This window comes from Homarus americanus, unplaced genomic scaffold, assembly GCF_018991925.1.
Source record: "Homarus americanus isolate GMGI-L3 unplaced genomic scaffold, GMGI_Hamer_2.0 scaffold11628, whole genome shotgun sequence".
NCBI lineage: Eukaryota > Metazoa > Arthropoda > Malacostraca > Decapoda > Nephropidae > Homarus > Homarus americanus.
In genome coordinates, this window is record NW_024754732.1 from 335,001 (window position 1) to 356,683 (window position 21,683).

The 21,683-nt window shown below is 40.3% G+C and overlaps 2 protein-coding genes across 4 annotated transcripts in view; both read left to right on the top strand.

The window, feature by feature from the left end:
* LOC121856056 (enolase-phosphatase E1-like) overlaps window positions 1-2,282 on the top strand; it is a 17,676-nt gene extending 15,394 nt beyond the window's left edge. For both annotated transcript variants that reach the window (XM_042351331.1, XM_042351332.1), the window contains 3 exons: window positions 957-1,089; window positions 1,265-1,388; window positions 1,618-2,282. In XM_042351331.1, the coding sequence (XP_042207265.1) occupies window positions 957-1,089; window positions 1,265-1,388; window positions 1,618-1,931 (571 nt within the window). In that variant the 3' untranslated portion in view covers window positions 1,932-2,282. The remainder of the gene's footprint in view (window positions 1-956; window positions 1,090-1,264; window positions 1,389-1,617) is intronic.
* A 1,684-nt stretch (window positions 2,283-3,966) lies between these two features.
* Window positions 3,967-20,775, top strand: LOC121856057 (rRNA-processing protein FCF1 homolog). Of its 2 annotated transcripts, none has more exons than XM_042351333.1 (7): window positions 3,967-4,077; window positions 14,385-14,452; window positions 15,468-15,536; window positions 18,018-18,138; window positions 18,375-18,563; window positions 18,880-18,974; window positions 20,236-20,775. In XM_042351333.1, the coding sequence occupies exons 1-7, from the start codon at window positions 3,982-3,984 to the stop codon at window positions 20,273-20,275; spliced, it is 678 nt and encodes a 225-aa protein (XP_042207267.1). In that variant the 5' UTR covers window positions 3,967-3,981; the 3' UTR covers window positions 20,276-20,775. The 2 variants fall into 2 exon arrangements, with proteins under 2 accessions (XP_042207267.1, XP_042207268.1); XM_042351334.1 differs by lacking the exon at window positions 3,967-4,077 and adding an exon at window positions 13,526-13,678.
* The last annotated feature ends 908 nt before the right edge of the window (window positions 20,776-21,683 follow it).

Genomic DNA, 21,683 nt, shown 5'->3' on the forward strand with positions numbered 1-21,683 from the left:
TTACCTGTGTGCTGTATCTGCTGTTACCTGTGTGCTGTACCTGTAATTAGTATACCTATGTGCGGTACCTGCTGTTACCTGTGTTGTACCTGCTGTTACCTGTGTGCTGTTACCTGTGTGTGCTGTATCTGCTGTGTGTGCTGTACCTGTGTACTGTGCTGTACCTGTTAATACCTTCTGTTACCTGTGCTGTACCTGTAATGTGCGGTACCTGCTGTCACCTGTGGGTTGTACCTGCTGTTACCTGTGTGCTGTACCTTTGTTACCTGTGTGCTGCACCTGCTGTTACCTGTGTGCTGTACCTGTAATTAGTATACCTATGTGCGGTACCTGCTGTCACCTACCTGCTGTTACCTGTGGGTTGTACCTTCTGTTACCTGTGTGCTATACCTTCTGTTACCTGTGTGCTGTACCTGTAATTAGTATACCTGTGCGGTACCTGCTGTCACCTGTGGCTGGTACCTGCTGTTACCTGTGTGCTGTACCTTCTGTTACCTGTGTGCTGTACCTGCTGTTACCTGTGTGCACCTTGTTACCTGTGTGCTGTACCTGTAATTAGTATACCTATGTGCGGTACCTGCTGTCACCTGTGGGTTGTACCTGCTGTTACCTGTGTGCTGTACCTTCTGTTACCTGTGTGCTGTACCTGTAATTAGTATACCTATGTGCTGTACCTGCTATTACCTGTGTGCTGTACCTTCTGTTACCTGTGTGCTGTACCTGTAATTAGTATACCTATGTGCTGTATCTGCTGTTACCTGTGTGCTGTACCTTCTGTTACCTGTGTGCTGTACCTGTAATTAGTATACCTATGTGGTGTATCTGCTGTTACCTGTGTGCTGTACCTGTAATTAGTATACCTATGTGCTGTATCTGCTGTTATCTCTGCTGTACCTATTCAACCCCTCCTCTCCACGTGACTAAACACTCAACACGTCTCCCTCCTCGTCCCCCAGCGTGTACGAGGACGCAGTGGAGGCCCTGAAGGCGTGGAAGAAGGAGGGGAAGAAGCTCGTCGTGTACTCCTCCGGCAGCGTTCAGGCCCAGAAGCTTCTCTTTGGTTATTCCTGCTATGGCGACCTTCTGCATGTGAGTGTGTGTGTGTGTGTGTGTGTGTGTGTGTGTGTGTGTGTGTGTGTGTGTGTGTGTATTTACCTGAGCCCCGGCGTGTTACCTGACTAAATGAGGTGGACTATTAATCTGTTTACTCATTAAATATTTTAGTTTTCTGCTCTCTCTCTAACCCCCCCCCTCTCTCCGGCAGTACTTCAGCCAGCACTTCGACACGACGGTGGGGTCTAAGGTGGAGACGGAGAGCTATCTAAAGATCCTCCGTCAGCTGCACTGTGGCCCCGACCAGGTGCTCTTCCTCACCGATCTGGTTAAAGGTTAGTTTTGGGGAGGTCACGAGGGAAGGTTATTTGACTCCTGACCTGGCTTGACCTGGCCTAGCCTAGCCAAACCTAATCTGACCTAACCTAACCTAACCTTTATATAACAAACTATTATTGGAGAAAACAATCCATTAGATGTGAAACCTCCTTACAACGGACTATACCTCTAAATATGTCCGGTAAATAGAGTTTTTTTTTACTACTATATGCGTACCTACCACAGAGGCAAGAGCGGCGACAGAGGCTGGACTGAAGGTGATATTGTCCGTAAGGGAAGGTACGGCCGCCCTTACACCCCAAGACCGGAAGGACTTCCCCGTCATCACCTCCTTCGGGCAGCTCCTCTCCCATCCTGCAGAAGGTGACTCTCCCCCCGCTAAGAAGAGAGCGGGGAAGGAGAAGAAGGAGGGAGAGGAGAAAGAAGAGGAAGATAAGGAGGGAGAGGGAAAAGAAGTGGAAGATAAGGAGGGAGAGGAGAAAGAAGATGGAGATAAGGAGGGAGAGGAGAAGAAAGAGGAAGAAGAGGACGATGAATGAAGATCTGAGAAGAAAGAAAGAAAGAAAGAAGAAATGAGAAGTAAATATCTGGATGGGGAAGCCGTGAGATAGAATAGGAGATGAAAGAAGAGAGGGAATTATCGAGAAACAAGTAAGGTATGAAAAGATGGAAGAGACATAGAGAGGAGCAGAGATGATAGGAGTTCAGTTGAGATGAAGAGAATTGGGGACGAGTGAGAGAGGGAGAGAAGATAGATAGAAATAAACTGACTAATAACTATATTCCACGCTCAAGTCCCGCCCCCCCTCTCTCTCTCTCTTGGTTCTCTCCATCCATTCTCTCTCTCATATTTTTCACCATTTCCTCCCTCCCGTCCACCCACCCACTCCACCCACTCACCCACCCACTCACCCACCCACTCCACCCACCCACTCCACCCACCCTCCACCCACCCTCTCCCCCCACCCACCCAACCCACTCGCCCACCCACTACTAAAAAGGCTTCTCAATAAAACTGTATAGACTGAAATAAAAAAATTAAAACAAAAATTATTTCATTTTTACTTGATGTGTGTGTGTGTGTGTACTGATGTAATATCTGATAAAACCACTTAGAATCACATGAAGATTAGCCACCCCCCGCATGCTTCACTTAATGATTACACACCTCAGTGCTATAGCTACCTATGTGGGGGGTAGTTAAATTAGCGTTAGGTGAGGTGAGGGTAGGGGATCTAATATTAAACTAAAACAAACTTAACTATTCCCGTATCCAAACTTAACCTAACCAATCTATGTTTCTTAGTATATATCTTAGACCTTGGTGTGTGGGGTGAGAGAGACAGACAGAGTATGAGAGAGAGAGAGAGACAGTAGTAACCAACGTCAGGTATACCGTCTGCTACCGTCAGCCAGCCATTGTTACCTGGTCTGAAAATGATAAGAATGACACACACGCAGTAAAAGGTGGTTTGTGGTGAGATGTGTGGACCTGATGACCTGTGATGTGTTGTGCTGTGTTAGTGGTGTGTTGTGCTGTGTTAGTGGTGTGTTGTGCTGTGTTAGTGATGTGTTGTTGTTAGGTTAGGTTAGGGTACGTTGGGTTAAGTTAGGTTAGGTTAGGTCTCCTGACGATGACTGCTGACACTAACACTATCACCCTCCTGACGACGGGTGCTGACACTCCTGACGACGGCTGCTAACTCTCCCACGGTCCAACAGGTATTCGGTTGTGTGTTATCTGGCGGGATTGAATGACTCAGCGAATTGGTCCAGTGCTGTGAGCTAGTACCGCAACCAACTTCTTTATGGTGTGACCTTGTGGCAGTAATCCATCCGTCTATCCATCCACCTGTCCATCTATATGTTCGTCCATCCATCCATCCATCTACCTATTCATTCGTCCATCCATACACCCATCTACCTATTCATTCGTCCATCCATCCACCTATTCATCCATCTATCCATCCATCTAAACACAGAAAAGATCGTTTTTAGAGGAGTTAACATACAAGAAAAGATTATTAGATGGTTCCAATGTTGCCTGAGGTGTGCGTGTGTGAGGTGGTGGTAGGGGGAGGGTGGAGAGTGGGGGGAAGGGGTGGGGAGGAGGGGCTGTAAGGTGTCTAGTTTCGTTTAAAAAATTTATTGACAAAGCTTGTAGTACAGTTTGCCTATTCTGAGTAATTCAGTCAGGTCTTGACACTGTGGGTGCTATGGTGGTAGTGAAGAGGAATGGAGGAAGAGGGAGGGGTATTAGGGAGTGGAGAGTGGGAATGGAGGTAGTGGAGTGGAGGGAGGAGGGAGGGGGGCATCAGCCAAACGTCCTTCAGGGTATAGGGCGGACATTGTTACTCCTCCACACTCGACAAAAACACATCAAGAGTTGAACAAAGAAATTCTAAATCTCTCTCTCTCTCTCTCTCTCTCTCTCTCTCTCTCTCTCTCTCTCTCTCTTCATAACCTAACCTATCTCTCCCCCATCACTCCACCCTCTCTAACACACGTACAGTCATCACTCATCGTCTAGTCTGGCGATAAACGATAACAACATAAATTACACGACGATAGCAGAACGACGATATCTGGATGATGATAACTGGACGACTATTATCACTGTTATCGTATTTATATCGTCAGGGCAGCCTTGGCTTATCAGTGCCCTGTCTCCATCTTCAGTGGCGTGTGAGTGTCATACTTAAGGCTAGGATTGAAGGAATGAGCTGAATTTGTTGAGTTTGTAGTATCTGTCAGTCAGTCAATAAGTCAGTCAGTCAGTCAGTCACTCAGCCAGCCAGTCAGTCAGTCAATCAGAATTAGCCAATATATAGCTAACTGATGCACCTAGAATCACAATTGCACGGTGACCCAGTGACTGACTTGTGTAGTGAGTAAGAGAGAGAGAGAGAGAGAGAGAGAGAGAGTAACATTTCATTGTACTGTACTTGATTTTGGTTGTGTTGGTGGTGGTGGTTGTGGGGGGAACGTAGTTGTGGTTATAATGATAGTAGTTACAGTAGTTGTAGTAGAAATAATAGTAATAGTAGTAGTAGAAATAATAGTAATAGCAATAGTAGTAGTAATAGAGGAGGGTGTGAGGGGTAACATACATAAAAGACTTAAGGTTCTCTCGGGCTAGTGACGGCGGGACTACACTAGTCTCGGTCAGGTCCTCCCCCCCCCTCCAGCTGTTTGTGTGCCAGGCCCAGCACCTCCCTCCCTCCCTCCCTCCCTCCCGCTTTCCTTCCCTCTACCTGTTACTGTTGTTGTTGTTGTCATGATGAATCTCAGGTGGGCCAAGTTGTGTGGGAGAGGGTTACATGAGAGAGAGAGCGAGAGAGAGGAGAGGGAAACACAAGGTCGAAAGGGTCATGAGTGGGGAAACATATGGTCGAGAGGGCCATGAGAGGGAAACACAAGGTCAACAAGGCCACGAGTGGGCCAGACACACCTAGTGGATGTAGGTTGGCCCAGAACTGAGATAAAGTGTTATATAATGGTCGCCTCAGCACACGGAGACAGTCTCAAGCGGAGTGGGGAGGTAGGAGGGGGAGGAGGTAAAAGTGGAGGGTTGTGGGTAGGGGTGAAGGAGGTACTGGCGACTTGGGTGAGTTGAGAAGGTAGGGGTGAAGAAGGTAGGCATGACGTGGGGTGTTGGAGGTAAGGATGAGGTGAGGGGGTATTGAGGAATTGGGGTGGTGTAGGACGAAGGAGGTAGGAGATTGAGGGGATGGTGCAGGAGGTAGGGATGATGGAAGGGTTTAATAGTAAAAATAGGAGACGGGAAAATTTATAATAAAACTCTATATTATGATCCAAATAACCGTCTCTATTCCTATTACCTTACTTAGATACAAATCGCTCCTCACTACTTGTTATCTCACTGGCCAATCAGGTGAGCACTGCTGACAGGTACTGTACAGGTGAACACTCATTAATGGACCTGAACAAGTGACAGTGTTTGTCAAGCTGGAATTTAAGGCAGTCATACTTTATGCTGTCACACTCACACGATTTCATAAATACGGCTGCAAAGAATTTCACTCTGGCGGATTTCTATGCTGGTAGCTTGAAGTCACAGTATATTTGATTGAGTAATGTTTCTAATACCCTCTTAGGTACTTCTATACTTCTTAAAATACCTCTTGTGCCTCAATAGTGTGGAGGAAAGGCATGGGTAAGCGTTTTGCGGGGAGGCGTGTGAGGGAGTGCCGCCCGTCTCCAGTCTGGTGTTCCTTGTATGGACTTGAACACAACAACTGGCCGTATTAGTTTAAGTTGAACACCGAGACAGATTTCCAGAACTCCAAGAGAAAGAGAACTACACATTTGAGAATCCTAAATACGTATTAGATCTTGGTATTAATCCATCTAGTTTATCAGGAAGGCTCATTTTCTTGTCATAATGATACAGACTTCAGTTCGATGGGAGTATAAACACTTCAGGTCCTTATTTCGGCTCAGAAATTGTCTCCTTTACACTTCCGTATTCTTAAACCAAGGTGGAGGTGGATCCTGTTGCATTTCCCAGCCTTGGCTTTAAGTATCCGTGTTTATGATCATCCACGAAGCTTAACCTGTCTGTAGTTTGTCATTCAATATCGATCGTCTTTTTTTTTATTTAATGTTGGACCAATAGGTAAAGCTTGCATTCTTATTGTTCAACACGCTAAGCCAATCACTGATCCCTACTCCTTCCTTTATCTTCTTGTAACAGTTAAAGTTAATGTTTACGTGAAGACTTGATGTGTCCATAGTTAGTATCACCACAAATAAAATCATTCATCGGAGAGTGGTAGCAAGGCAAGGAATCCTAGTAGAGCGAGCTGCATGATTCTTATGTCCGCAGTACTCTCCACCTCCCTTATTTTTGGGTGATCTGAGTGAGGCGGTCCAGGCTCCACAGTACTGCCAGTTGAATTTTCGTGGGGTGGTTATAACTAGAATATGGGGGTGGGTTTAGGATACAGGAGGAGGAAGGTGAGGAGTATGGATAGGGAGGGGCGCTGGGGAGAATCTGAGGATATGGGGCGGGCTCTGGGGGGTGGCGGTAGGAGGGAGGAGGACAAACATTCACTGTCCTTACTGAGTCCCTCCTCCCTCCTCCTTAACACAGTACTGAACATTACACTCACAGAAGAGCTCTCTCTCTCTCTCTCTCTCTCTCTCTCTCTCTCTCTCTCTCTCTCTCCATTCATCTCGATCTACCTTTCTATCTTTATCTGTCCATCACTCCATCCACTTCTCTCTCTCAATGCCTCGTAAGAGAAAAAAACACAAATAATCACTAGACATTCTTCATCATAACCTTGAGGGGTTTAAAAGGGGATGGTGGAGGCGGGGAGGGAGGGGAGATCGGGGGTGGGAGAGGGATCGGGGAGGGAGATCAGGGGCGGGAGAGGGGCTTAAGGAGAGAGAGTTTAGATAGCTAGACTGTTGGTTTTATCATAGTTCGTGTTCTCAGAAACCCTTACTTTGGTTTTGTATTATATATCATTAGTTGAAGGGGGAAGCAGAACAAGTACAGCTGTATAGGACAGGTGTACAGATGTAAATTATATTGAAAAACTAGTTACAGGTGGGAGTCAATACATTTCAAAAGTGAGAACAGTATAGGGTAGTAAAATACAGTATTCATTCAGTGTTACATAATCCATCTACTTGTAAAGAATGGCCTTCGAACGTGTCGGGCCATATCCTCAAGGTCTTAGGCTGAAATTTTGTTCCTTATGTTCAAACGTAGCACAAAGTATCGTTTTGTGAGAATACACGTAGAAATTTTTATCTACAACACAACAAAACGGAAAATGTATTGGATGTTACAACTTACAAAGATTCATTTACACACATACATACATACATACATACACATACATACACACATACAGAGTACATACAATTAGTACTTTGAGTCAGCTTAAGGTGGCCCACGAAGATAGATTAAACACCCTCAAGATTATACCACAAGTAGATGGGTTTTACCATTTACTACGAGGAAATTATCAACGTAGGAACTCCTGGGAATCCTTATATCCCGTGGGAGGCGAGGAAAGGGTACGGGAGGGGTGGTAGTTAAGAAAAGGAAGGGAAGAGAAGGGGGTTAAGGAGGGGGAGGAAAATGGGATGGAGGGGGGACTCAAGCCTAGCAACAGTGGTATGAGATCACTCAGTCACTACTCCACCCCCGTCCCCTACCAACCACAACACCCCGCCCCCCCTCCCCACACAAGGGAGAGAGAGAAATGAACGCTTGCCTGGCCTCGGGTTACTTCCCAATTAAATTCAAAGAGGCCAATATTACCCTAACACCAAAACAAGGAAAGAACTCCGCCGTCCCACTAAACTACAGACCAATCTCCCTCCTCGAAGTAACTGGAAAAAATCCTAGAAAAAATCATCAATAACCGCCTGAGAGATCCCCTGGAAACAACCAACAGAGTCACCTGCAGACAATTCGGGTTCAGGAAAGGGAAGTACTGTACACCACAACAGCGATAGCCCTGGCAGCGAGTGGTAGACAATTGAATTGAAACAGTTTATTTAGCCAGAAAAAAAACAGAGATACAGAGTGGATAATAATAACAATATTAACATGGCTGAGCCAGTTGAAAACCTGAGCTCTCCTGTAGGCACCTGATATATACTGTACATTTATCTCAAGGAAGTATTATGTAACATTTGGAATCATCTGGAATAGTACAATAGCATGGTGGTAGTAAGAACATCTCATAATGTTACCACGGTTATCACTTCAATATTTATTTATTTTATTTATTTATCATTTATTATATATATATATATATATATATATATATTATAAGTATATACATAAATTACAGTGGAATTGAAAAACATAAATATAATGGGGGAGCAGTACAACATGGGTTGTACAGTATTAAGGTTGAGCAAGAGGACAGAGTTGTCAGGATTACGTTTAGTTGGCAAATATATTTATTGAAATAGTAATCTCACTCTCCGGGATGTAGCAAAGGCATTTGACAAAGTCTGTCATGACGGTCCAACTCTGACTTCCAGCCAACATTGAAAAGCTGTTTTGCAACTTTCTTGACGGCAGAAATGCCAGACTGAGGGTGGGACAACACACAGGACAGACCTTCCCACTCTTGAGCGGAGTCCCTCAGGGCAGCGTCCTCTCTCCCACCCTATATATTATCTACACAAGTGACACCCCGCCTCCCACTAGAATAGATAACGAAGATATTTTGTATGCAGATGACATCACTCAAATAACAACTCATCAAGGAAAATCGCGAGTTTTACAGGTCGACATCACCAGGCAGGAATTAGAAAGGGTAAATAATTACGAAAAACAATGGAAAATCCAAACCAGTCTCCCGAAATTCACAGTGATACCCTTATGCAGAAGGAAAACCCATTCATTAGTAACCAATAATGCACAGATAGAATACAAAAGCAGAGGCACCCTCCTGGGCCTGCATATATCCACGACAGGTTACGCCCATCATGTCCACACCAGGAAGGAAAAGGCAAGAAGAGTGCTGAGAAAACTATACCGCTTTAAAGCACTTCCCGAGAAAATAAAACTCCGCCTAGTGACATCATTTATCATATCGATATTAACTTACCCAGCAGTACCTCTTCATACTATGAGCACCACTCAAATATTAAAATTACAGGTGGTCCAAAATGAAGCCCTAAGATTCGTCACAGGTGAAAGATACCCCTTCACTAGTACCACAGCCGAGATACATAGATACCTGAGAATAAAACCCATCAACCAGCAGCTGCACACCCTGGCCAGCAGAGTCTGGCAAAAGATATTACGACCAGAGCAAGAACTCCTTCAAAGACTCCCACCAGATAACGACAACAACCATACACGGTTCCCCCAAAATTACCAAATCTCAAAAGGTCCATTACCACCCCCGATCTATACGACCAGGCAATAGACAACCTCCCTAGACCAGCATCCGCCAGTAAGGTCGGTGGAATATGAAATAAGGCCCTCAAAACACCCATATATGGGATAGGGTAGGCTGTCTAGTGCCTGTGTCGACAGACAATAACCAACCCATGACACATCCCTAACACACCATTAGCTTTAGCTAGGCGGTCAGCCCGCCCTCTCTTACATCCTCCTAAATTTCTTCAATTTCCTAACTATAACTTCCTTTCACCCCTCCTTTCTCTACCCCCCTCCCAAAAAAGAGAGAACATACACAAGAACATAAGAAAATAAGGAGTCTACAATATGCCGGTTGGCCTGTGCATGGCAGCTCCTGTCGAGAGTTACTACCACTCTCTATCATCCATGAATCTATCCAGCCTCCTTTTGAAACTTTCCAGCGTTCCAGCACTTACTACAAAGTTGCTAAGCTTGTTCCACTCGTCCACCACCCTATTTGTGAACCAGTTCCTTCCTATCTCCCTCCTAAACCTAAACTTATCCAACTTAAATCCGTTGCTACGAGTCCTATCCTGCTCGGATATTATAAGAACTTTATCTATATCCCCTTTATTGATTCCTTTCACCCACTTAAATACTTCTATCACATCTCCCCGCACTCTTCGTCTTTCTAGGGAATGCAAGTTTAGTTTCTTTAACCTATCTTGATATGGTAGGTTTCTAAGTCCCGGAATCATTTTCGTCATTCTTCGCTGCACCGACTCCAGTGAATTGATATCCATTCTATAATAAGGGCACCAGAACTGAACCGCATAATCGAAATCGGCCTGACTGGCGCAATATATAGTTGCAATAAGACCTCTGCACTCTTATTACTTACACTTCTAGATATAAAACTTAATACTCTGTTTGCCTTATTTCGAACATTAACGCACTGTTTTCTAGGCCGTAGGTCCGGGCTTACAAGTACCCCTAATTCTCTTTCACAAGTCGACTTCTCTAGGTTGATGTTGTTAAGGCTGTATACATTGGCAGTATGTGTTCTTCCAATATTAAGTACGCTGCACTTGCTGGTGTTGAATTTCATTTGCCATTTTTCTGACCACTCCTGCAGTTTATTTAAATCCTCCTGTAGTGCATTTGCTTCCTGCCCTGAATTAATCTGCCACCCTATTTTGGTGTCATCTGCAAACTTGCTTATGTCACTGCTGATCCCAGTATCTAGATCGTTTATGTAGATTATGAACAAGAGTGGGCCTAGTACTGACCCCTGGGGAACCCCACTGGTTACACAACCCCACTCAGATTTAACACCATCTACGCTGACCCTCTGCGTTCTATTGGTGAGCCATGATTTTATCCAATTTAAAACTTTCCCCTCGATACCATGAGCCTTAACTGTTCTCAGAAGCCTCTGATGCAGTACTCTGTCAAATGCTTTGCTATAGTCTAAGTAAATATCATCGTAATTTTCGTCATTATCTACTACCTCGAAGACTTTCCTAAAAAACGTCAGCAGATTTGTTAGACAAGATTTTCCCTTTGTAAACCCATGTTGAGAGTCGTAGATTAATTTGTTTTTCTCTAAATGCGATCGGATGCTATTTGCTATAATTGATTCAAGAAATTTCCCCACTACTGACGTCAAACTCATCGGCCGGTAATTTGACGCTGATGCTCTGTCTCCATTTTTGAATATGGGCACTACCTTTGCCTGTTTCCACAAGTCTGGCACAACTCCCGTGTCTAATGATTTTGTAAATAATTTTACGAGGGGTCCACTAATCTGTTCCCTACACTCTTTCAAGATTCGAGGGATAATTTCATCCGGCCTTGGGAATTTTGTCTTCTTTAATTTATTTATCCTCTTAAGAACATCCTCTTTTCTGATAGTGATATTCTTTAATTTCTCTTCTTCCTTTCCCCTAAAAATCAGTTCCACCTCTGGAATTTCCTCGTGAATTTCTTCTGTGAAAACTGATAAAATGTAGCTGTTCAATGCTTTGCTTATTTCTTCACTGCCATTGATCACGTCCCCCCTCCCTGACTTTAAAGGCCTAACTTTGTCCTTGACCTTTGTTTTATATACCTTGAAAAATCCCTTGGGATTCGCCTTGGATTCTCTTGCTATTCTGATGTCATAGTCTCTCTTTGCTTTCCTTACATTTTTCTTAACATTCCTAGATAGTTCATCATACCTATTTCTGAGCTGCTCCTCCCCTCCCTTTAATTTCTTATAAATTCCTTTCTTTATTCCTATGTCATGTTTAAGTTTTCTGGTCATCCACCTTGGCTCATTCTTATTTGACCTAATTTTTCTGTATGGTATATTTTGTTCTTGTGCTTTACGTAGTATACTAGTGAATATATTATAGTCATGATCAATTGTTGTGTCATCTGTGACTTCACCCTTTCCTACTGGGGACTGACCTGACTGTTCCCAGGTGACCTCACCTAGGTACCTTCTTAACCCCTGATAATCTGCCAGCCAAAAGTTTGGGACTCTAACCATACTGTCATTGCTTTTCGTTTCCCAATTTAAGGTGAACCTGATTTCTCTGTGATCACTGTTACCTAATTCTTCCCCTACTGTGATATCTCTGATAATGTTTTCTTTATTTGTTAATACTAGGTTTAATATATTGTCACCTCTAGTAGGTTCTGAAATTAATTGTTTCAAAAAATTGTCCTGTACTGCATCTAGGAAGTCTTCAGATTCATAATCACCTACAATGTTGTCCCAGTTAATATTTCTGAAGTTGAAATCCCCCATAATGCACAGGTTGTTATATTTTGCTGCCCTACTCATTTCCTGCCATATGGGCTGAGCTGCTTCTTTCCCAAGACTTGGGGGGGCCTGTAAATCACTCCCATAATTAGTTTTTCTCTTCCTTCCATAATTTCTACCCATACAGACTCGGTTCCTATTTCACCCTTTATTGAATTATTAATACAACATTTTAATGTATCCCTGACGAAGAGTGCGACCCCTCCCCCCTTCCTACCTTTCCTGTCCTTGTGAAAAAGGTTGTACCCTACTATGTGGTACTCTGATAAAAAGTTTTTGCTCGCCAGATTCATCCAAGTCTCGGTGATTGCTATGACGTCTACATTCTCGGTACATACAACCGCTCTCAGCAAGTCTATTTTATTTCTAGCGCTCCTACTGTTTGTAAAGTATACATTTAAACCTACCCTTTCCTGGTCCTGTTTTACCCCTTGTCCTGAGTAACCAATTTTACTTCCCAGGACCTGCTTGTTTTTTTACTCCCACTTACCCCGACAATTTCACGCTCCAGGGATGCAGACAACGTCTTTACCCCCGCACTAGACAAGTGTACTCCGTCACGACTGTACAGGTAGTCGTTGCCATAGAATGATTGCCAGTTATCAATGAATGCCCAACCATTGTTTGTACAATGTTTTTCCAGTCGGCAATTTATAGCAATTGCCCTGGACAGCCATTCACGACCAACCCCTCTTCTAGCCAAGACACCACATACTATCGGGATCCCTCCCCTATCTCTAATCTTCCCCAGCGCCTCCCTATACCTCTTGAAAAGTTCCTCACTCCTAACCTTTCCTATGTCGTTTCCTCCCACACTACTGGATTGGTACCCTCCCCTGACAAAACCCTATCTATCCTCTCAGCTACATGCCCTATCCCAGCCCCAGGAAAACACACCCTAGTCCTACGTTTCCTATCTCTTGCACAAAAAGTCCTATCTAAAAACCTCACCTGGCTGTCCCCAACTACCACGACCTTACCACTGGGCAAGGTTTGTACAACTGCCCTTTCCTCTCCTTGCACCACACTGTCCTGCCTCTTCTCTTCCTTGTCCTTCCTCTTCTCTTCCCTGCCAGCTTCCTACAACACCTGGTAGGGGTTACTGCACTCCACACCCTGGTCAGCTTTCCTGAGTCTGACCCTAGTTGGTTTAAATTCTGTGTAACTATTTATGTTATCTATTAACTTTCAACCTTTAGGAAAACAGTATTAAAACGTTATTTATTGAGGTTATGTCTAAAATGGAAACAAATACCATAGCCATTTGTGCCATATAGAGTTTATAATGTTAAATTAATATTCTGTAATCAATTGCATTTTAATTATAGTTTAAAGTACAGCAATGATAAATAAAAACATCTCCCTATAAATATTCCTTCACATCCAGAAAGAGGATATAGTTTTAATAAATACACTAAGGAAGTAAGATACATAGATAATTTCCATTATATACTAAGAAGAATATTTATATAATCTTTTATTAGTTACAATTTGATATGTAGGGATTTATTAGTAAATATGATGTGGAAAGAGAGAGAGAGGGAAAGAGAAGTGAAGGGAAGGCCAACACGTGTTCTCGGGTAGTCAGTGTTGTTATTTACGTCAAAATGGTAAGTTAGTTCTGAATTCCTTCCATTAATTTTCATAAAACAAAGATTATTATGGTTATTGAATAGATTGTTTATATTTATCCATTATTATACTATTTAGATATATTTAATCAACTCAATCTGTGTTAGTTCACGAGATAGATATTATTTTAGGAAGTGAATAATTTTTAACGTTCCAATAATTCGTACATAAACCTAATTATGTTTTGATTACATAAGGATATATTACATCCTTATTATAGATAAATGTTTATTGAATGTGTACAATAGTCATTTAATTAAGGTTGATATAGTTTGGCCATAGACTATACAGGTAGACCTTAGGCCGGATGGACCCACAGTTATCATAATTCTTTGGAACGACGTCTGTGTTTTATGAATAATTTTATATTATTTTAATGCAATACGATGTTTTTTTAAATTACTTCTGACCTCTATTTCTCGTGTAAATTCTTAGAAAATGTAAAAGCCTAACCTAACTTAAGACAACTTGGTAATTGTCTAGATCGGTGACTTAGCCAATCAAAGCTCACTCACGGTAAAATAGCATTAGTAGAACTTAGTCGCTCGTGGCAAAATATCCACTACGTTTTTATATACATCATCTTTCTTAAACTACAGTAGTGATATACTTAGCTAAGTTTTATAACAATGTTTAATGTACAGAAAAAACTTTTGTGGTTTTAATTTTATTTATATCCTTCAGCCGAAGTCAAAGAAGACAAGGAAGTTTGCTGTCATGAAGAGAATGATCAACTTAAATGATCCTAGATTGTAAGTATTTTTCATGGAACTTTTTCAAACTTTAGATGTGACTCTATAAGTTACATTCATGACATAACTTTTGATGTGAATAATACTGTACTGTGAATTAATGTTTGAGTACAGTACAAAACTTAAGTACTTTATCAGTTTATTGGAGAAACACAATACAGTACAGTACTGTACTGTAAAATATATTGCATTACTTGTAGTATTTTAGACTTCCAGGAGAATCATACTAAGATTAAAGGAATAAGCAGTTTATTTAATAACTAATGTGAAATTATTTCAGACAGGCTACTGACCCGGGTCTGGCTCCGTTAACTTTTGAGTGGGAGTTGGATATACCTGACCTAATGATCTTTGACCATGTTTGTTTTGTAGTCTTCTTTACAAACTGTTTCACACTGTGTATGTTAACTTTGACTAAATTGGGTTTTGATGTGTGAAGACCAAGTATTTCATTCTCAGCTTTCAGGCAAGCTGTGCCCAGGTGTTCAACCACTCTTATTTATGTTGTGCATTATTTAAGAGGACTGATAAGTTTTCTATGTTTAACCCCTTTACTACAGAGACGAGATTCTTAATGTTTTATTTGGCTAACTCCAGATGGTTTTATTAAGCTCAGAGGGGACCCCATACACAAAGGTTTAAGGTACACAAGGGCTTAAGGTTAATTTCAATACAGATATTAGTACATTCCAGTGACAATTACTGTTATGGTTCATTGTTTATGTAGAAAAATTCCCATATTATGTTTCTCTCTTTATTAAAAATGTTATCACTGCAGTATAATTTATTGTTTATATAATACTGAATACAGATACTGGTATACCTATATTATGCTGTAGTATATATTATGTAGTTTCCCTTCTATATACTGTACAGTCCAGTTATTAAAGTGTTAGTGTGGTCATCTCTGGCTTCAGCATGACCAGTGTGTGTTAGAGATATAGATAAACACTTCACTTTCAGGTCATTTGCATACAGTATTGAAATGTATTGACAAGTGTTTTTTTTATTCCAGGAAGGAGGAGGACCGCAAGACCAAAAAAGTAAAAAAACCTGACCCGCACGAACAGAAGGTGAATGAGGCGTAAGTTACTCAGTTTTGTCCTCCATTTTAAGTCATAGTTTACAATTTCTTTTCTTATTGTTGTGCTAGTGCCTACAGTTTCTGAGTAGACATATTGTTACTGTGTTTTTATGATGGTATTACTGAGTAGACATTAATATTACTGTGTTTTTGTATTTCACAGTGCAGTGCTTCCATTAGTGTCTCGTATCTTGGTGCATTTTCTTAATTATGTACAATACAGTTCTTTTAATCACCAGTGCCTGTGTTTATTGTTATTTAGATTCCTTTTTCATGTATTTCCTTCACCTAACTTTGAGTTATCCAGTGTACAGTTATTGTAATTTTTTTAGTAATTATAGTACTGTACAGTAAAGCCTTGAATAACGACGGTAATGTGTCCTCCAATATTGCAGTGTAAGGTGGATCATCGTATTGTGAATCATTAATTATCATTAAAATAAAGCAATAATAATAATAATGAGATGTATTCCCTAGTGTGACATTTTCATATCGTTTGTGTAGCTTTTTACCCTCTTTCCCCCCAAAACAATACAATTAATGAAATATGCAAACTATATTCATTAAATAATGTTTATAAATGCACCTTATACAATATAAATCAATATTGATATGGTCACACAAGAGGAGATGGGACGCCATTGTTTTCATTAGTGTTTACACCCGTGACGATGGCTCTACATAAGAAACTGAAGAAAATAAGACCCTGGTTGTAGCTGTAAGGAAATTAATGTAAAAATTGAATATGTATGGTTTAAGTTATGTTATTAAATGTTAATAAATAGAACAACAGAAGTAGCTAACCACTAATGGTGCAGAAAATAGGCGAGACGGATTGGGAGCGCCATCGTATGTTAGTGTGTACATGCGAAAACATATTGTCATTTCTCTACATAAGAACGTGAAAGCAACACTTATTACTGCTCATATATGTTTTAAATAATACTTATGAATGTAAACAAAAATTCTACTCACAAATGGTGGTAAAGTCTAAAATATAAGGACAGCCAATGTTGTGCAAGTTTTTACTCAGATGACGAAGTCATCAGGTTCATCTCTGGCTGAAGCTGTAGGTTCAACTGTGGCTGAAGCTGTAGGTTCAACTGTGGCTGAAGCTGTAGGTTCAACTGTGGCTGAAGCTGTAGGTTCAACTGTGGCTGAAGCTGTAGGTTCAACTGTGGCTGAAGCTGTAGCTTTCCATAAAGATGTCATAGCTGTTGATGAAACTGTTACTGAACCTATGGTTGTTGCTGAAGCTGCTGAATTTGATGGTGCAGCTGAAGTTGATAGTTTAGGCCTTCTAATAATAAAGCTGTCGAAAGAACCTAGCACAGCTGCTTTCTTTTCTCATTATACATTTTTATGTAGAAGTCATATACGTTTTTAATGCTTCGTTCTGTTAAGGGATCCAGTTCAGAAAATATGTTCATTGCTTGCTCCATATAATCTGCACAGACCTCTCACCTTTTTCTTATCGTTTTAACACATCTAGTTTCTCGGCTAAGTTTATACACTTTCTTTTAGCTTTTGAACCAGCACTACCATCACTTGCCCTCTTGCTCATGTTGAATAGGGACACAAAAATGCCATAAGAAACCTGAGAAAGTTTTTATCTTTTTCCTGTTCAGATGAGCAAAAAAAAAAGGCCTGCCAAGTTGCAACTGTTTATACTAGAGATGCTGGCATTACCACTCACTCCGGCCAAGTTGCAACTATTAATACTAGAGATGCTGGCATTACCACTCACTCCGTGCGCAAGGCATTTTTTTTTGTATGATACATATCGGGATTTAGTTATTATTTATATGAAAATGTAATCTTGTTTTATTTTTTATTCTATTTTTGTCGTAAATACCAAGGAAAAAACAGTGTAAATTGAATTGGGTCCTAAATTAACCAGGGTCTTCAATATGAATCATCATTAGTAGAACCGTCGTTATCAGAGGCTTCCCTGTATTGAGAATAATAATTATATCTTGAACATTGATTATAGAATTGCAGTACAGTTTAGGGGTAATTTTTGTAGTAGTTAAAGTATTAAGAATGAATAATTCTATCTTGAACACTGATAATATAATTACAGTAACAATACATACTGTATAGAATATTTAAAATGTTAATTACCCATCGTTTCAGCATAGGTCAAAACATGGATATTGTCCAAACTCATACATAGTTACTCTTCACATGCTGGTTAAGGATATGTTGTCCGTCATTTAATGTCTGTATAAATTACTTGTCCAAATGACATTTCAAATACTTTAATTATATACTTTTCTAATGCTCACTGCCTATAGTTTTTCTTATTGATAGTGATTAATTATATCCTGAACACTGATTACGTGCATATCCAACTTGTGGCATATATTGCCAGGGTCACATGTCTTTCACCATGAGACAAAATATTTACCTTCTACTGTATTACCGAACTTTAAGAATGTCCCTTGCACTAAAGTGTACTGACGTAATCATTATTTGCAGGCCACAGTACTCGTCTGCGCTGTTCTTCGAGTACAACACCCAGCTAGGTCCTCCATACCGCATCCTAATCGATACCAACTTCGTTAACTTTGCCATCAAGAACAAAGTGGATATTGTTTCTGTGAGTATTTTGCCATCAAGAACTAGGTGGATTTTGTTTCTTTTAATATTTTCCTTGAATTTTTTATATGAAAAGACTAGACTTATTATATGAAGAAACTTAGTTCTTTCCTGTGCTTCCCCTCCCACCCAAAAATCTACTTGTGATCATGGATCGATTACACACAAGTTCTGATTAAATTTATGATGGATTCCTGTTGGTGTTGCAAGTAATATCACACATGTTTATTTGCACAGGGGATGATGGACTGTCTGTATGCCAAGTGCATTCCCTATGTGACGGAATGTGTACAAGGAGAATTGGAACGTATGGGAGAGAAATACCGTCTGGCACTGAAGGTTATCAAGGACTCTCGCATTGAGACTCTGCCATGTCTTCATAAAGGAATATATGCCGATGACTGTCTTGTTCAACGTGTCACACAGGTTAGGACAGTGTGTGTTACCACAGATTTTGAAATCTTAATATACCAAAGATTAACACCAGCTTCACTGATTTTTTTTTTTAATTAGGACAAGTTTTAATTATATACATAGAAAAAAAAATAAGAATTCAGATAATTTTATTCAACCTGTCAGAGTAAATATTGCCTCAAGTGACATTCTATTTTGTTCTATTTACTATGGAACATAAATAATACTTAGATAAAGATAGTAGGGTTAGATTAAGATGCTTTATGTTCTGTATTCTTATGTTAACTGAGGAAAGTAATAGTTTTCCTTGATGTGTTCTTCCACCCAGCATAAGTGTTATATCGTGGCAACCTGTGATAGAGACTTAAAGAGAAGAATACGCAAGATCCCTGGTGTTCCCATCATGTGTGTCAGCCAACACAAGTAAGTTACTCCTGGGTCACTTGTTTGTTCTCTTTATAATTTTTAATTTCCTCCCATTTTGGTGTGAGGTAGGTTAAGGGGTACAGGTTATTGAAAGACAGGGGTGTAAAGTGATTGTAGACAGTAACAGGAAGCAATTGATTTTATGCAGGAAACTGCTCGCTTTTGACTGTAAAATATCTTCAACTTTGTTGTACAGGATTTATGAAAAAAAAACCGTAGTAAAAGTCACTCATATATTAAATAATTCTCTTTATTACAAATAATCATCAAGCTTATAATGGAAGACAGGAAGTAAAGATGTCTACACTTTTATTTTACTTACAACTTTTTATTTATGAATTTGAAGGGAAATTAGATTCGACATATTCACTATATTGCCATCCTGGGATATCCATTACAGAGTCTGTCCTGTGTATGAGTTCTCCCTCTACTTGCCACAGTCACAACCCTGTATGTAATGGTGTCTGTGTTGAAGCTTTGACTCCCTTTTGCTCTTGTAAGCTCCCCCTCTCATTATGGTGCCAAGTGGGGAGTTGCCATTATCAAAGAGTAATGCAGATACTGTACCTCCCATGTGTACTGTTCATTATCTTTTTTAATTACCTTACTTGATGTGTACTGTTATGGTGTTCTCCCATTATGAGATCCCATCATTGTTTTAACTTTTCGTCTGTGTTTACTAAGGTGGTGTGGATATGCCGAGCTAATGGGAAATGAAGGTCAAGGATTGATTGAAAGAATGTACTGTACTGGTGTAATACATAGGGGCATGGTAGGAGGGGGAGACCAAGGAAAAGTAAGGATAGACTAACAGGAAACAGCACCTAGTACTGCGTAAGTGAATGGGAGCAAGTTAGTGGCTGAATGTGAGGAAGAGAGCAAGTTTTTCAAGAGTAAAGATATTTTTACTTGGAACAGGTCCCTAGTTTTCCTTAAAAGATTAATTATTTACCATAAACGGCTTTACTATAATACTCACTCCCCGTGAGGGAAGGAACTACTGTAGAGTATATTTTCTAATCCTTCCCTCTTATGATGCAGGTCGTCTCCTACTCATTGCACCTGCTAGTGTCAGTACTGTACAACTTCATGTTTGTTTGGTGGAGAAAATGTCCTCACTTCTAGGAATACTATTTCTGACTGACATTGATTGACTGACTTACCCAAGAGATAATATTTTGACGAACTTAAGACAATGCAGCCTCTTATTTTTCTTAGCCATTCTTGTTCATATTTGCTTATTTATTTTATCTTTCAGGTTTGTCATAGAGAGGATGCCAGATGCACCACAGATGTAACACAAGCTTATTCTGATTTCTGTTACTTTAGACTTCTTCATAAATACTAATAGTACGCAAAGTTGGTTAGTATTACATGTCAAGGATTCCAGTGTCACTTTTGACCAGGTATGTCACTTTATGTATGTTCAAGAAGTGACAGGTGGAGTGCTTGTGGTGTAAGAGTAAATGGAATTTTCATAAAGAATTGAAGTAGGAAGCCTCACTCGTCTTCACCGGGTTTGGGTTTTAACTTACATACATTTTATCAGTTTCTTGGCATTTAAATGTGTTCATAACTGCAGAAATAAATAAAGTAAATATTTTGTGTAGGTTGAATTTTGTATTGATCAACTTTGATAAAATAATCAGACCAAGTAGTTTTCTAGATGCCTTGGCTTCCAGCTTACAATGAAAACTCTTTTGGGGTGTAAGAAATAAATGCAAAGATCCAGACTTGTGATACAGTATTTGGTCGAGTTTGTATTTACTCAGAAAATAAAAATTTCCTGCCAAGTAAATCATGTGTTATTGTTTTTACATCAAGTGGTGTTGCAGAACTGCTGCACTCTAATATTTGCAATTGTTTTTTGATGGTAATAATGTTTATGTCATTTTTATTATGACATTGTTGAATTTCTTCAAGATGCTAAAAGCACCTTGCACATTGGCCTTTATTATGAGGATGATGCCTTAAAGTTGCCAATATCTATTCATTAAATATTACAATGACACAAAAGTGGGTGCAGCAGCTGAGTGGATATACTGAACCACTCTCCCTCAGATTAATTGGCTGCCAGAATCCTGTGATGACCACAAAGTGGAGCACCCCCAGTTGACCCAACTGCAGAATGAGCACAGTCATTCTCCCTGTCATGAAAGATTGCCCTTGACATGATCATCTCTGAAGTGAACCCAGGTGAAATATTTATTTCCAATGTTGTTTTGGAGATACTTCCCAAGAAAAAAGTAAGTAGTACAGGCAGTCCCCGAGTTACAAGCACCCAAGTTATGAACAAGCCCCGATATATGTTCACTACAAAAATCTATAACTAAAAATCCTATTTTTTTACATTATTTTATATTGTTTAACATGACTTTGTTTGTAGTATTTACATTATTTAAGAGATTAATATTGCGACAGACGAACAGAGTTCAGGAACGTAACCCATCCATAACTCGGTGTCGGCCTGTAGTGCTGTTAAAAATGCATCTTTCTGGGAACCTACTTACACCGATCTTATAGATGTGTTTGTTATAACGCTTTCTCAGGTAATGCATTTTGATCACTGTACGAGGTATGACTGTTACGACTTTATTGGTTCAGCATCTGACATCTGACTCATTACTTGGGGTGTAGTACTGTATATGTATGTATACAGTATTCTACTTTTATTACAATCTATTATGACGTATGTGACTAGGTAAA